Source organism: Salmo salar, unplaced genomic scaffold (genome assembly GCF_905237065.1).
Source record: "Salmo salar unplaced genomic scaffold, Ssal_v3.1, whole genome shotgun sequence".
In the NCBI taxonomy this organism is placed as follows: Eukaryota; Metazoa; Chordata; class Actinopteri; order Salmoniformes; family Salmonidae; genus Salmo; species Salmo salar.
Window position 1 is genome coordinate 297,501 of NW_025548133.1, and position 14,273 is coordinate 311,773.

General features: G+C 41.2%; 1 protein-coding gene across 1 annotated transcript in view; it reads left to right on the plus strand.

Moving 5' to 3' along the window:
- The window catches only part of LOC106592015 (E3 ubiquitin-protein ligase ZNF598), a 54,227-nt gene that overhangs the window by 21,283 nt on the left and 18,671 nt on the right, over positions 1 to 14,273 (plus strand). The window contains exons 5-9 of the mRNA XM_045711947.1: positions 1,419 to 1,636; positions 1,719 to 1,818; positions 3,548 to 4,108; positions 13,299 to 14,065; positions 14,096 to 14,137. Of these exons, the coding sequence (XP_045567903.1) occupies positions 1,419 to 1,636; positions 1,719 to 1,818; positions 3,548 to 4,108; positions 13,299 to 14,065; positions 14,096 to 14,137 (1,688 nt within the window). The remainder of the gene's footprint in view (positions 1 to 1,418; positions 1,637 to 1,718; positions 1,819 to 3,547; positions 4,109 to 13,298; positions 14,066 to 14,095; positions 14,138 to 14,273) is intronic.

A 14,273-nucleotide genomic window follows, 5' to 3' on the forward strand; every position in this document is an offset into this window, starting at 1 on the left:
AAGTACTGCAGTGCATCTCCTCCTCATGGACTGCACCAGATTTGCCAGTTCTTGCTGTGAGATGTTACCCCACTCTTCCACCAAGACACCTGCAAGTTCCCGGACATTTCTGGGGGAATGACCCAAGCCCTCACCCTCCGATCCAACAGGTCCCAGACGTGCTCAATGGGATTGAGAGCCGGGCTCTTCGCTGACCATGGCAGAACACTGATATTCCTGTCTTGCAGGAAATCACGCACAGAACGAGCAGTATGGCTGGTGGCATTGTCATGCTGGAGGGTCATGTCAGGATGAGCCTGCAGGAAGGGTACCACATGAGGGAGGAGGATGTCTTCCCTGTAACGCACAGCGACAACAAGCTCAGTCCGATGATGCTGTGACACACCGCCCCAGACCATGACGGACCCTCCACCTCCAAATCGATCCCGCTCCAGAGTACAGGCCTCGGTGTAACGCTCATTCCTTCGACGATAAACGCGAATCCGACCATCACCCCTGGTGAGACAAAACCGCGACTCGTCAGAGAAGAGCACTTTTTGCCAGACCTGTCTGGTCCAGCGACGGTGGGTTTGTGCTCATAGGCGATGTTGTTGCTGGTGATGTCTGGTGAGGACCTGCCTTACAACAGGCCTACAAGCCCTCAGTCCAGCTTCTCTCAGCCTATTGCAGACAGTCTGAGCACTGATGGAGGGATTGTGCGTTCCTGGTGTAACTCGGGCAGTTGTTGTTGCCATCCTGTACCTGTCCCGCAGGTGTGATGTTCGGATGTACCGATCCTGTGCAGGTGTTGTTACACGTGGTCTGCCACTGCGTGGACGATCAGCTGTCCGTCCTGTCTCCCTGTAGCGCTGTCTTAGGCGTCTCACAGTACGGACATTGCAATCTATTGCCCTGGCCACATCTGCAGTCCTCATGCCTCCTTGCAGCATGCCTAAGGCACGTTCACGCAGATGAGCAGGGACCCTGGGCATCTTTCTTCTGGTGTTTTTCAGAGTCAGTAGAAAGGCCTCTTTAGTGTCCTAAGTTTTCATAACTGTGACCTTTAATTGCCTACCGTCTGTAAAGCTGTTAGTGTCTTAACGACCGTTCCACAGGTGCATGTTCATTAATTGTTTACGGTTCATTGATCAAGCATTGGGGAAACAGCGTTTAAACCCCTTTACAATGAAGATCTGTGAAGTTATTTGGATTTTTTTACGAATTATCTTTGAAAGAGATCAGGGTCCTGAAAAAAGGGATGTTTTTAACACTTTTTTTGTGTTTTTTGGTTCCTACATGATTCCATATTGTTTTATTTCACAGTAAATAATTAAGAAAAACCCTTGAATGAATAGGTGTGTCGACACACACACAGTCTCTCACTCACAACCCTGTATCTATCCTAAGCATGTTGTAATCCTCCCCCCCCTCCCCCACAGTGACTACCAGTACCTGAGCGAGCACTTCCGGGAGGCCCACTACCTGTGCGAGGAAGGCCGCTGTGCTACGGAGCAATTCACCCACGCTTTCAGGAGCCAGATCGACTACAAGGCCCACAAGGCCTCGACGCACAGCAAGAACCGGGCCGAAGCGCGACAGAACCGACACATAGACCTGCAGTTCAGCTACGCCCCGCGGCAGACCCGACGCAACGACGGTGAGACTGGATACTGTGCGCTGTTTTCGGTGAGAAAAAAAAACACAACTTGGATTTCAGACCTTTGCTTGTTCCTTTCAAGGAGGTGCGGTGTCTGGAGAGGACTATGAGGAAGTGAGGTCGGGTCGAGGAGGAAGAGGAAGGAACCAACAGAACACCAGAGGTAGCTGGCGGTACAACCGGTCAGTATGACGTCATCACTACGAGACCAATTGTGTTACACGTCTCGCTAATCAACTTTTTAAGTATTGCATTTTATATCATACCTCCAAGACATGCTAACCTCTCACCATTACAATAACAGGGGAGGTTAGCATACCTCCAAGACATGCTAACCTCTCACCATTACAATAACAGGGGAGGTTAGCATTTTATATCATACCTCCAAGACATGCTAACCTCTCACCATTACAATAACAGGGGAGGTTAGCATTTTATATCAAACCCCCAAGACATGCTAACCTCTCACCATTACAATAACAGGGGAGGTTAGCATACCTCCAAGACATGCTAACCTCTCACCATTACAATAACAGGGGAGGTTAGCATACCTCCAAGACATGCTAACCTCTCACCATTACAATAACAGGGGATGTTAGCATTTTATATCATACCTCCAAGACATGCTAACCTCTCACCATTACAATAACAGGGTGGGGTTAGCATACCTCCAAGACATGCTAACCTCTCACCATTACAATAACAGGGAGGGGTTAGCATACCTCCAAGACATGCTAACCTCTCACCATTACAATAACAGGGGAGGTTAGCATTTTATATCACACCCCCAAGACATGCTAACCTCTCACCATTACAATAACAGGGGAGGTTAGCATACCTCCAAGACATGCTATCCTCTCACCATTACAATAACAGGGGAGGTTAGCATTTTATATCACACCCCCAAGACATGCTAACCTCTCACAATTACAATAACAGGGGAGGTTAGCATACCGGAAGACATGCTAACCTCTCACCATTACAGTAACGGGGGAGGTTAGCATACCTCCAAGACATGCTATCCTCTCACCATTACAGTAACGGGGGAGGTTAGCATACCTCCAAGACATGCTATCCTCTCACCATTACAATAACAGGGGAGGTTAGCATCTTATATTATACCCCCAAGACATGCTAACCTCTCACCATTACAACAACAGGGGAGTTTAGCATTTTATATCATACCCCCATGACATGCTAACCTCTCACCATTGCAATAACAGGGGAGGTTAGCATACCTCCAAGACATGCTAACCTCTCACCATTACAATAACAGGGGAGGTTAGCATTTATATATCATAACCCCAAGTACTTGAAGTAGGCTACCCACCTCTCACCCACAGACACAAACAAACATTATCATGAACACGTAGCCCTAGCTTCACCATCTGAAGTTCGCTAGCTAGTTCACTAGCAAGCTAAACCTATAACAAGTTATGAATGTATCATGCATTTAAATGGCTTAGACAAATAGACTGCTTGATGTAGCCAGCTAGCCAGGCTAATGTTGCTAACTAGCTAACCATGAGTTAATCCAGAGATTCTCACCTTCCCCTGAATTCAGCAGTCTGGTCCAGGTCACGGCGGCCCTGGTGAGTGACGTGGTATTTGTAGTTCCGTTACGATAGCCACATTAGCAGCTAATTAGCATTTTCATTGGGGGGGTTTGTAAATACAGGCGACTATATATTTGATAAAAGTCTTAGAGAGATTTACACGGTTTAATCAAAACGTCACAGCCAGCGTAAACCTACACCGAAAACCTTTTTTAAATTTGAAGTGATTCTAATATCCGCAATGAATAAAAATGAATGTGTGGATAAACACATTGGAACCGTTTTGCGTGTTTTCACCCAGTGGTTTCTGGGTATTATATATGACTCTGTTAACTTTTTGCTGTGTTGTTGGTAGTGAGGAGGAGGACAGGGACTTGGCAGTAGCGGTCAGAGCCTCCATGATGCAACAGAGACGACAGGAGGACAGAGGACGAGACACCCAGGACAGGAGTGGAGCGCCCAAACACCGCAAAGAGGAGAGGACGGAGAGGACGGAGAGGACGGAGCGGCCGGAGAGGACGGAGCGGCCGGAGAGGACGGAGCGGCCGGAGAGGATGGAGCGGCCGGAGAGGATGGAGCGGCCGGAGAGGATGGAGCGGATGGAGAGGACGGAGAGGATGGAGAGGCCGGAGAGGATGGAGAGGCCGGAGAGGATGGAGAGGCCGGAGAGGATGGAGAGGCCGGAGAGGACGGAGCGGCCTGAGAGGACGGAGCGGCCTGAGAGGACGGAGCGGCCTGAGAGGACGGAGCGGCCGGAGAGGACGGAGCGGCCGGAGAGGACGGAGACTGAGGAGAGACCCAGGAGTTTTCCTATCAAACCTCCGGCAGAAACTCCCCCAGTGAGGACCATGAAGAGCAACCCTCTGACAGGAGAAGACTTCCCAGCTCTCCTGGGGGCTGCAGCGCCCACACTGAGGTACACACACACACACACACACTACACACACACACACACACACACACACACACACACACACACTACACACACACACACACACACACACACACACACACACACACCCCGAGGTGAAAGTGTATACCAGCTGTGTTATCATTTATGTGTATATTACTCTGTGAAGCCCCTCTCTCTCTCTCTCTGTCACCGGCCATCCTGTCCCTGACCCAGGTCTCTTCGTAGCGATGCACCAGTCAACAGTTTGGACACATATATGGAATTATGTAGTAACCAAAAAAAAGTGTTAAACAAATCAAAATATATTTGAGATTCTTCAATGTAGCCTTAATGACGGCAGCTTTGCACACTCTTGGCATTCTCTCAACCAGCTTCACGGGGTAGTCACCTGGAATGCATTTCAATTAACAGCCTTGTTAATTTGTGGAGTTTCTTTCCTTAACTTGTTAGGGCTAGGGGGCAGTATTTTCACGGCCGGATAAAAAACATACCCGATTTAATCAGATTATTACTCCTGCCCAGAAACTAGAATATGCATATAATTATTAGCTTTGGATAGAAAACACCCTAATGTTTCTAAAACTGTTTGAATGGTGTCTGTGAGTATAACAGAACTCATTTGGCAGGCAAAAACCTGAGAAGATTCCAAACAGGAAGTGCCCTGTCTGACCATTTCTTGGCCTTCTTGATCATCTCTATCCAAAACAGGGGGTCGCTGCTGTAACGTGACACTTCCTACGGCTCCCATGGGCTCTCAGAAGGCACCAGAACGTTGAATGATGACTTTGCAGCCCCTGGCTGAAAAACAGTAGCGCATTTGGTAAGTGGTCGATCTGAGAACAATGAGACTGGCGCGCGCGTGCACGAGACGACTCCATGTTTTCATTTTCAGTCTTTGAACGAAAACAACGACTCCAGGTCGGAATACTATCGCTTTTTTACGAGAAAAATGGCATAAAAATTGATTTTAAACAGCGGTTGACATGCTTTGAAGTACGGTAATGGAATATTTAGAATTTTTTTGTCACGAAACGCGTCGGGCGCGTAACCCTTCGTCACCCTTGGATAGTGTCTTGAACGCACGAACAAAACGCCGCTATTTGGATATAACTATGGATTATTTGGAACCAAACCAACATTTGTTATTGAAGTAGAAGTCCTGGGAGTGCATTCTGAGTTTGGTGAGTGCTAAACTTGCTGGGTGTCTAAATAGCTAGCCCTGTGATGCCGGGCTATCTACTCAGAATATTGCAAAATGTGCTTTCACCGAAAAGCTATTTTAAAATCGGACATAGCGAGTGCATAGAGGAGTTCTGTATCTATAATTCTTAAAATATTTGTTATGTTTTTTGTGAACGTTTATCGTGAGTAATTTAGTAAATTCACCGGAAGTTTGCTAGTTCTGAACGTCACATGCTAATGTAAAAAGCTGGTTTTTGATATAAATATGAACTTGATTGAACAAAACATGCATGTATTGTATAACATAATGTCCTAGGGTTGTCATCTGATGAAGATCATCAAAGGTTAGTGCTGCATTTAGCTGTGGTTTGTTCCATCAAGTTCATATTTATATCCACAAACAGCATTTTACATTGGCGCGTGATGTTCAGAAAATGTTTGCCTCCCAAAACTTCCGGTGAAGGTGCACATTAATTTAAAGAAATACTCATCATAAACATTGACAAAATATATAACAATTATTTAAAGAATTATAGATATACTACCTCTTAATGCAAGCGCTGTGTCGGATTTCAAAATAACTTTACGGAGAAAACACATTGTTCAATATTCTGAGTACAGAGTTCAGCCATCAATGCTAAGCTATACAGACACCCGCCAAGTTCTGGCATCAACAAAACTCTAAATTAGTATAAATCTTTCCTTACCTTTGCTGATCCTCGGCGGAATGCATTCGCAGGACTCTCACTTCCACAAGAAATGTTCATTTGTTCGATAAAGTCCATAATTTATGTCCAAATACCTCCGTTTTGTTGGCGCGTCCAGAACACTATTCCAAAGGCATAACGCGCGAGCGCAAAACCCGAGACGAAAAGCTCAAAAGTTCCATTACCGTTTGTAGAAACATGTCAAACCATGTTTACAATCAATCCTTAGGGTGTTTTTAACATAAATAATCGATAATATTCCAACCGGACAATAGCGTATTCATCACAGAAGAAAAAATTAAAAAAATGCTAGCCATGCGTGAACGCGCATGAAGTAATAACTACATGACCTCAGACAGTCCACTGCTTGAACCGGCTGTTAATCCCTCAGAATTCACCATAGAAGACTCAAACAACTTTCTAAAGAGTGTTGCCATCTAGTGGAAGCCTTAGGAAGTGCAAAATTACCCCTAAGTCACTGTAGTTTGGAAAGGGAATTAATTTTTAAAAAACTACAAGCCTCAGATTTCCCTCCACTTCCTGGTTGGATTGTTTCTCAGGGTTTTTCTGCCTGCTATATGTGTTCTGTTATACTCACAGACATCATTCAAACAGTTTTAGAAACTTTAGAGTGTTTTCTATCCAAATCTACTAATAATATGCATATTCTAGTTTCTGGGCCCGAGTAGTAGGCAGTTTAATTTGGGTACGTTTTTCATCCGGCCGTGAAAATACTGCCCCCTACCCAATAGAGGTTAAGGGATATTTGTCCAAGAAGGAGAGTGATGGAGTGCTGCATCAGATGACCTGGTTTCCACAATCCCCCGACCTCAACCCAATTGAGACGGTTTGTGATGAGTCGGACCGCAGAGTGAAAGAAAAGCAGCCAGTAAGCGCTCAGCATATGTGGGAACAGTTGGAAAAAGCATTCCTCATGAAGCTGGTTGAGAGAATGCCAAGAGTGTGCAAAGCTGTCATCAAGGCAAAAGGGTGGCTACTGTTGAAGAAATCTAAACATACAATATATTTGGATTTAACACTTTGTTGGTTACTACATGATTCCATATGTGTTATTTCATAGTGTTGATGTCTTCTCTATTATTAAACAGTAAAAAAAATTAAGAAAAACTCTTGAATGAGTCGGTGTGTCCAAACTTTATACTGGTACTGTATGTTATAGGTATATAATGTGTGTTACAGTCTAAAGCTTCCCCAGGTCTCTGATGTATTATATATATATATTAATGTGTTACAGTGTTAAGGCTCCCCCAGGTCTCTGATGTATTATATATATCTATATTAATGTGTTACAGTGTTAAGGCCCCCCCAGGTCTCTGATGTATTATATATATATATTAATGTGTTACAGTGTTAAGGCTCCCCAGGTCTCTGATGTATTATATATATATATTAATGTGTTACAGTGTTAAGGCTCCCCAGGTCTCTGATGTATTATATATATATTAATGTGTTACAGTGTTAAGGCTCCCCCAGGTCTCTGATGTATTATATATATTAATGTGTTACAGTGTTAAGGCTCCCCCAGGTCTCTGATGTATTATATATATATATTAATGTGTTACAGTGTTAAGGCTCCCCAGGTCTCTGATGTATTATATATATATATATATATTAATGTGTTACAGTGTTAAGGCTCCCCCAGGTCTCTGATGTATTATATATATTAATGTGTTACAGTGTTAAGGCTCCCCCAGGTCCCTCTGATGTATTATATATATATATTAATGTGTTACAGTGTTAAGGCTCCCCAGGTCTCTGATGTATTATATATATATATTAATGTGTTACAGTGTTAAGGCTCCCCCAGGTCTCTGATGTATTATATATATATATATTAATGTGTTACAGTGTTAAGGCTCCCCCAGGTCTCTGATGTATTATATATATATATTAATGTGTTACAGTGTTAAGGCTCCCCAGGTCTCTGATGTATTATATATATATATATTAATGTGTTACAGTGTTAAGGCTCCCCAGGTCTCTGATGTATTATATATATATATATTAATGTGTTACAGTGTTAAGGCTCCCCAGGTCTCTGATGTATTATATATATATATATTAATGTGTTACAGTGTTAAGGCTCCCCAGGTCTCTGATATATTATATATATATATTAATGTGTTACAGTGTTAAGGCTCCCCCAGGTCTCTGATGTATTATATATATATATTAATGTGTTACAGTGTTAAGGCTCCCCCAGGTCTCTGATGTATTATATATATATATTAATGTGTTACAGTGTTAAGGCTCCCCAGGTCTCTGATGTATTATATATATATATATTAATGTGTTACAGTGTTAAGGCTCCCCAGGTCTCTGATGTATTATATATATATATATTAATGTGTTACAGTGTTAAGGCTCCCCAGGTCTCTGATGTATTATATATATATATATTAATGTGTTACAGTGTTAAGGCTCCCCAGGTCTCTGATATATTATATATATATATTAATGTGTTACAGTGTTAAGGCTCCCCCAGGTCTCTGATGTATTATATATATATATTAATGTGTTACAGTGTTAAGGCTCCCCCAGGTCTCTGATGTATTATATATTAATGTGTTACAGTGTTAAGGCTCCCCAGGTCTCTGATGTATTATATATATATATATTAATGTGTTACAGTGTTAAGGCTCCCCAGGTCTCTGATATATTATATATATATATTAATGTGTTACAGTGTTAAGGCTCCCCCAGGTCTCTGATGTATTATATATATATATTAATGTGTTACAGTGTTAAGGCTCCCCAGGTCTCTGATGTATTATATATATATATTAATGTGTTACAGTGTTAAGGCTCCCCAGGTCTCTGATGTATTATATATATATATTAATGTGTTACAGTGTTAAGGCTCCCCAGGTCCCTGATGTATTATATATATATATTAATGTGTTACAGTGTTAAGGCTCCCCCCCAGGTCTCTGATGTATTATATATATATATTAATGTGTTACAGTCTAAAGCTTCCCCAGGTCCCTCTGATGTATTATATATATTAATGTGTTACAGTGTTAAGGCTCCCCCAGGTCTCTGATGTATTATATATATATATTAATGTGTTACAGTGTTAAGGCTCCCCAGGTCTCTGATGTATTATATATATATATTAATGTGTTACAGTGTTAAGGCTCCCCCAGGTCTCTGATGTATTATATATATATATATATATTAATGTGTTACAGTGTTAAGGCTCCCCAGGTCTCTGATGTATTATATATATATATATTAATGTGTTACAGTGTTAAGGCTCCCCAGGTCTCTGATGTATTATATATATATATTAATGTGTTACAGTGTTAAGGCTCCCCCAGGTCTCTGATGTATTATATATATATATATATTAATGTGTTACAGTGTTAAGGCTCCCCAGGTCTCTGATGTATTATATATATATTAATGTGTTACAGTGTTAAGGCTCCCCAGGTCTCTGATGTATTATATATATATTAATGTGTTACAGTGTTAAGGCTCCCCCAGGTCTCTGATGTATTATATATATATATTAATGTGTTACAGTGTTAAGGCTCCCCAGGTCTCTGATGTATTATATATATATATATTAATGTGTTACAGTGTTAAGGCTCCCCAGGTCTCTGATGTATTATATATATATATTAATGTGTTACAGTGTTAAGGCTCCCCCAGGTCTCTGATGTATTATATATATATATTAATGTGTTACAGTGTAAAGGCTCCCCAGGTCTCTGATGTATTATATATATATATTAATGTGTTACAGTGTTAAGGCTCCCCAGGTCTCTGATGTATTATATATATATATATTAATGTGTTACAGTGTTAAGGCTCCCCCAGGTCTCTGATGTATTATATATATATATTAATGTGTTACAGTGTTAAGGCTCCCCCAGGTCTCTGATGTATTATATATATATATATTAATGTGTTACAGTGTTAAGGCTCCCCCCCAGGTCTCTGATGTATTATATATATATATTAATGTGTTACAGTGTTAAGGCTCCCCCAGGTCTCTGATGTATATATATATATATATTAATGTGTTACAGTGTTAAGGCTCCCCCCAGGTCTCTGATGTATTATATATATATATTAATGTGTTACAGTGTTAAGGCTCCCCAGGTCTCTGATGTATTATATATATATATTAATGTGTTACAGTGTTAAGGCTCCCCAGGTCTCTGATGTATTATATATATATATTAATGTGTTACAGTGTTAAGGCTCCCCAGGTCTCTGATGTATTATATATATATATTAATGTGTTACAGTGTTAAGGCTCCCCCAGGTCTCTGATGTATTATATATATATATATTAATGTGTTACAGTGTTAAGGCTCCCCAGGTCTCTGATGTATTATATATATATATATTAATGTGTTACAGTGTTAAGGCTCCCCAGGTCTCTGATGTATATATATATATATATTAATGTGTTACAGTGTTAAGGCTCCCCAGGTCTCTGATGTATTATATATATATATATTAATGTGTTACAGTGTTAAGGCTCCCCAGGTCTCTGATGTATATATATATATATATTAATGTGTTACAGTGTTAAGGCTCCCCAGGTCTCTGATGTATTATATATATATATTAATGTGTTACAGTGTTAAGGCTCCCCAGGTCTCTGATGTATTATATATATATATTAATGTGTTACAGTGTTAAGGCTCCCCAGGTCTCTGATGTATTATATATATATATTAATGTGTTACAGTGTTAAGGCTCCCCAGGTCTCTGATGTATTATATATATATATATTAATGTGTTACAGTGTTAAGGCTCCCCAGGTCTCTGATGTATTATATATATATATATTAATGTGTTACAGTGTTAAGGCTCCCCAGGTCTCTGATGTATTATATATATATATATATTAATGTGTTACAGTGTTAAGGCTCCCCAGGTCTCTGATGTATATATATATATATATATTAATGTGTTACAGTGTTAAGGCTCCCCAGGTCTCTGATGTATTATATATATATATTAATGTGTTACAGTGTTAAGGCTCCCCCAGGTCTCTGATGTATTATATATATATATTAATGTGTTACAGTGTTAAGGCTCCCCAGGTCTCTGATGTATTATATATATCTATATTAATGTGTTACAGTGTTAAGGCTCCCCCAGGTCTCTGATGTATTATATATATATATATTAATGTGTTACAGTGTTAAGGCTCCCCAGGTCTCTGATGTATTATATATATATATATTAATGTGTTACAGTGTTAAGGCTCCCCAGGTCTCTGATGTATTATATATATATATTAATGTGTTACAGTGTTAAGGCTCCCCCAGGTCTCTGATGTATATATATATATATATTAATGTGTTACAGTGTTAAGGCTCCCCCAGGTCTCTGATGTATTATATATATATATATTAATGTGTTACAGTGTTAAGGCTCCCCCAGGTCTCTGATGTATTATATATATATATTAATGTGTTACAGTGTTAAGGCTCCCCCAGGTCTCTGATGTATTATATATATATATTAATGTGTTACAGTGTTAAGGCTCCCCAGGTCTCTGATGTATATATATATATATATTAATGTGTTACAGTGTTAAGGCTCCCCAGGTCTCTGATGTATTATATATATATATTAATGTGTTACAGTGTTAAGGCTCCCCAGGTCTCTGATGTATTATATATATATATTAATGTGTTACAGTGTTAAGGCTCCCCCAGGTCTCTGATGTATTATATATATATATTAATGTGTTACAGTGTTAAGGCTCCCCAGGTCTCTGATGTATTATATATATATATTAATGTGTTACAGTGTTAAGGCTCCCCAGGTCTCTGATGTATTATATATATATATTAATGTGTTACAGTGTTAAGGCTCCCCCAGGTCTCTGATGTATTATATATATATATTAATGTGTTACAGTGTTAAGGCTCCCCAGGTCTCTGATATATATATTAATGTGTTACAGTGTTAAGGCTCCCCAGGTCTCTGATGTATTATATATATATATTAATGTGTTACAGTGTTAAGGCTCCCCAGGTCTCTGATGTATTATATATATATATTAATGTGTTACAGTGTTAAGGCTCCCCAGGTCTCTGATGTATTATATATATATATTAATGTGTTACAGTGTTAAGGCTCCCCAGGTCTCTGATGTATTATATATATATATTAATGTGTTACAGTGTTAAGGCTCCCCAGGTCTCTGATGTATTATATATATATATATTAATGTGTTACAGTGTTAAGGCTCCCCCCCAGGTCTCTGATGTATTATATATATATATTAATGTGTTACAGTGTTAAGGCTCCCCAGGTCTCTGATGTATTATATATATATATTAATGTGTTACAGTGTTAAGGCTCCCCAGGTCTCTGATGTATTATATATATATATTAATGTGTTACAGTGTTAAGGCTCCCCAGGTCTCTGATGTATTATATATATATATATTAATGTGTTACAGTGTTAAGGCTCCCCAGGTCTCTGATGTATTATATATATATATTAATGTGTTACAGTGTTAAGGCTCCCCAGGTCTCTGATGTATTATATATATATATATTAATGTGTTACAGTGTTAAGGCTCCCCAGGTCTCTGATGTATTATATATATATATTAATGTGTTACAGTGTTAAGGCTCCCCCAGGTCTCTGATGTATTATATATATATATATTAATGTGTTACAGTGTTAAGGCTCCCCAGGTCTCTGATGTATTATATATATATATTAATGTGTTACAGTGTTAAGGCCCCCAGGTCTCTGATGTATTATATATATATATATATTAATGTGTTACAGTGTTAAGGCTCCCCAGGTCTCTGATGTATTATATATATATATATATATATTAATGTGTTACAGTGTTAAGGCTCCCCAGGTCTCTGATGTATTATATATATATATTAATGTGTTACAGTGTTAAGGCTCCCCAGGTCTCTGATGTATTATATATATATATATTAATGTGTTACAGTGTTAAGGCTCCCCAGGTCTCTGATGTATTATATATATATATTAATGTGTTACAGTGTTAAGGCTCCCCAGGTCTCTGATGTATTATATATATATATATTAATGTGTTACAGTGTTAAGGCTCCCCAGGTCTCTGATGTATTATATATATATTAATGTGTTACAGTGTTAAGGCTCCCCAGGTCTCTGATGTATTATATATATATATTAATGTGTTACAGTGTTAAGGCTCCCCAGGTCTCTGATGTATTATATATATATATTAATGTGTTACAGTGTTAAGGCTCCCCCCCAGGTCTCTGATGTATTATATATATATATTAATGTGTTACAGTGTTAAGGCCCCCCAGGTCCCTCTGAAGGAGGACGACTTCCCCAGTCTATCTGCTGCCGCGGTTACGACCCCCGTGACCCCCGCCTACTCCGCCCAACCCAGGAAGCACTCCTCCTTCCAAGAGGAAGATTTCCCCGTCCTGGTCTCTAAGATCCGCCCTCCCAGACCAGCGGGGGGCGGAGCGACCTCAGCCTGGAGCCAATCCAGCAGCAGCAGCACCTCCAAGCCGGTCATCCTTCCCTCCTCTTCCTCTAGACCTTCCTCTAACAACCCTCCTCTTCCTCTCCCCGCCGGCCCCCGGCTCCTCTCCTCCTCTTCCTCTCGGAGGAAAAAGCTCTCCGCCCGCCGCCCGTCCCCGCCCTCTGATGATGACGATTGCGTTGCCAAGACGACGAAGGAGCGCCGAGCAATTCCGACCATGTTGGATATCTCCTCTCTTCTCATCGTCAAAGGACCCTCTAAGCCCCTCCCACCTACCTCTAAGCCCCTCCCACCGACCTCTAAGCCCCTCCCACTGACATCTAACCCCGCCCCGAGCCCCACGTCCAAGTCGGCCAAGAAGAAGAAACGGACCACGCCCCTTCCGCCATTTGGGAACCAAGTTCCTGTCCCCACGGAAACGGTCTCCAGGGTACAGAAGGAGAACGTTCCGGAGAGCCGCGCTTCCAAACCGCTGGTTGCTGTGACGACGACGGCGGCGGTTAAAACGAGCGGATTGGCTAACGGCCACCTGGATAAACCAATCACGGCGGCCCCCCCTCCCCGAGGCCCAGCCTGACCCCCCCTGGAGGAGGAAGAGGAGGAGTTCCCTGCCCTCGTCTCCAAGAAACCCCCCCCAGGTACAGAACTATCCCTATTGGCTCTACACATTACAACACACCAGACGGTAACGCCCCAGCAGTAACACCAGACAGTAACGCCCCAGCAGTAACACCAGACAGTAACGCCCCAGCAGTAACAACACACCAGACAGTA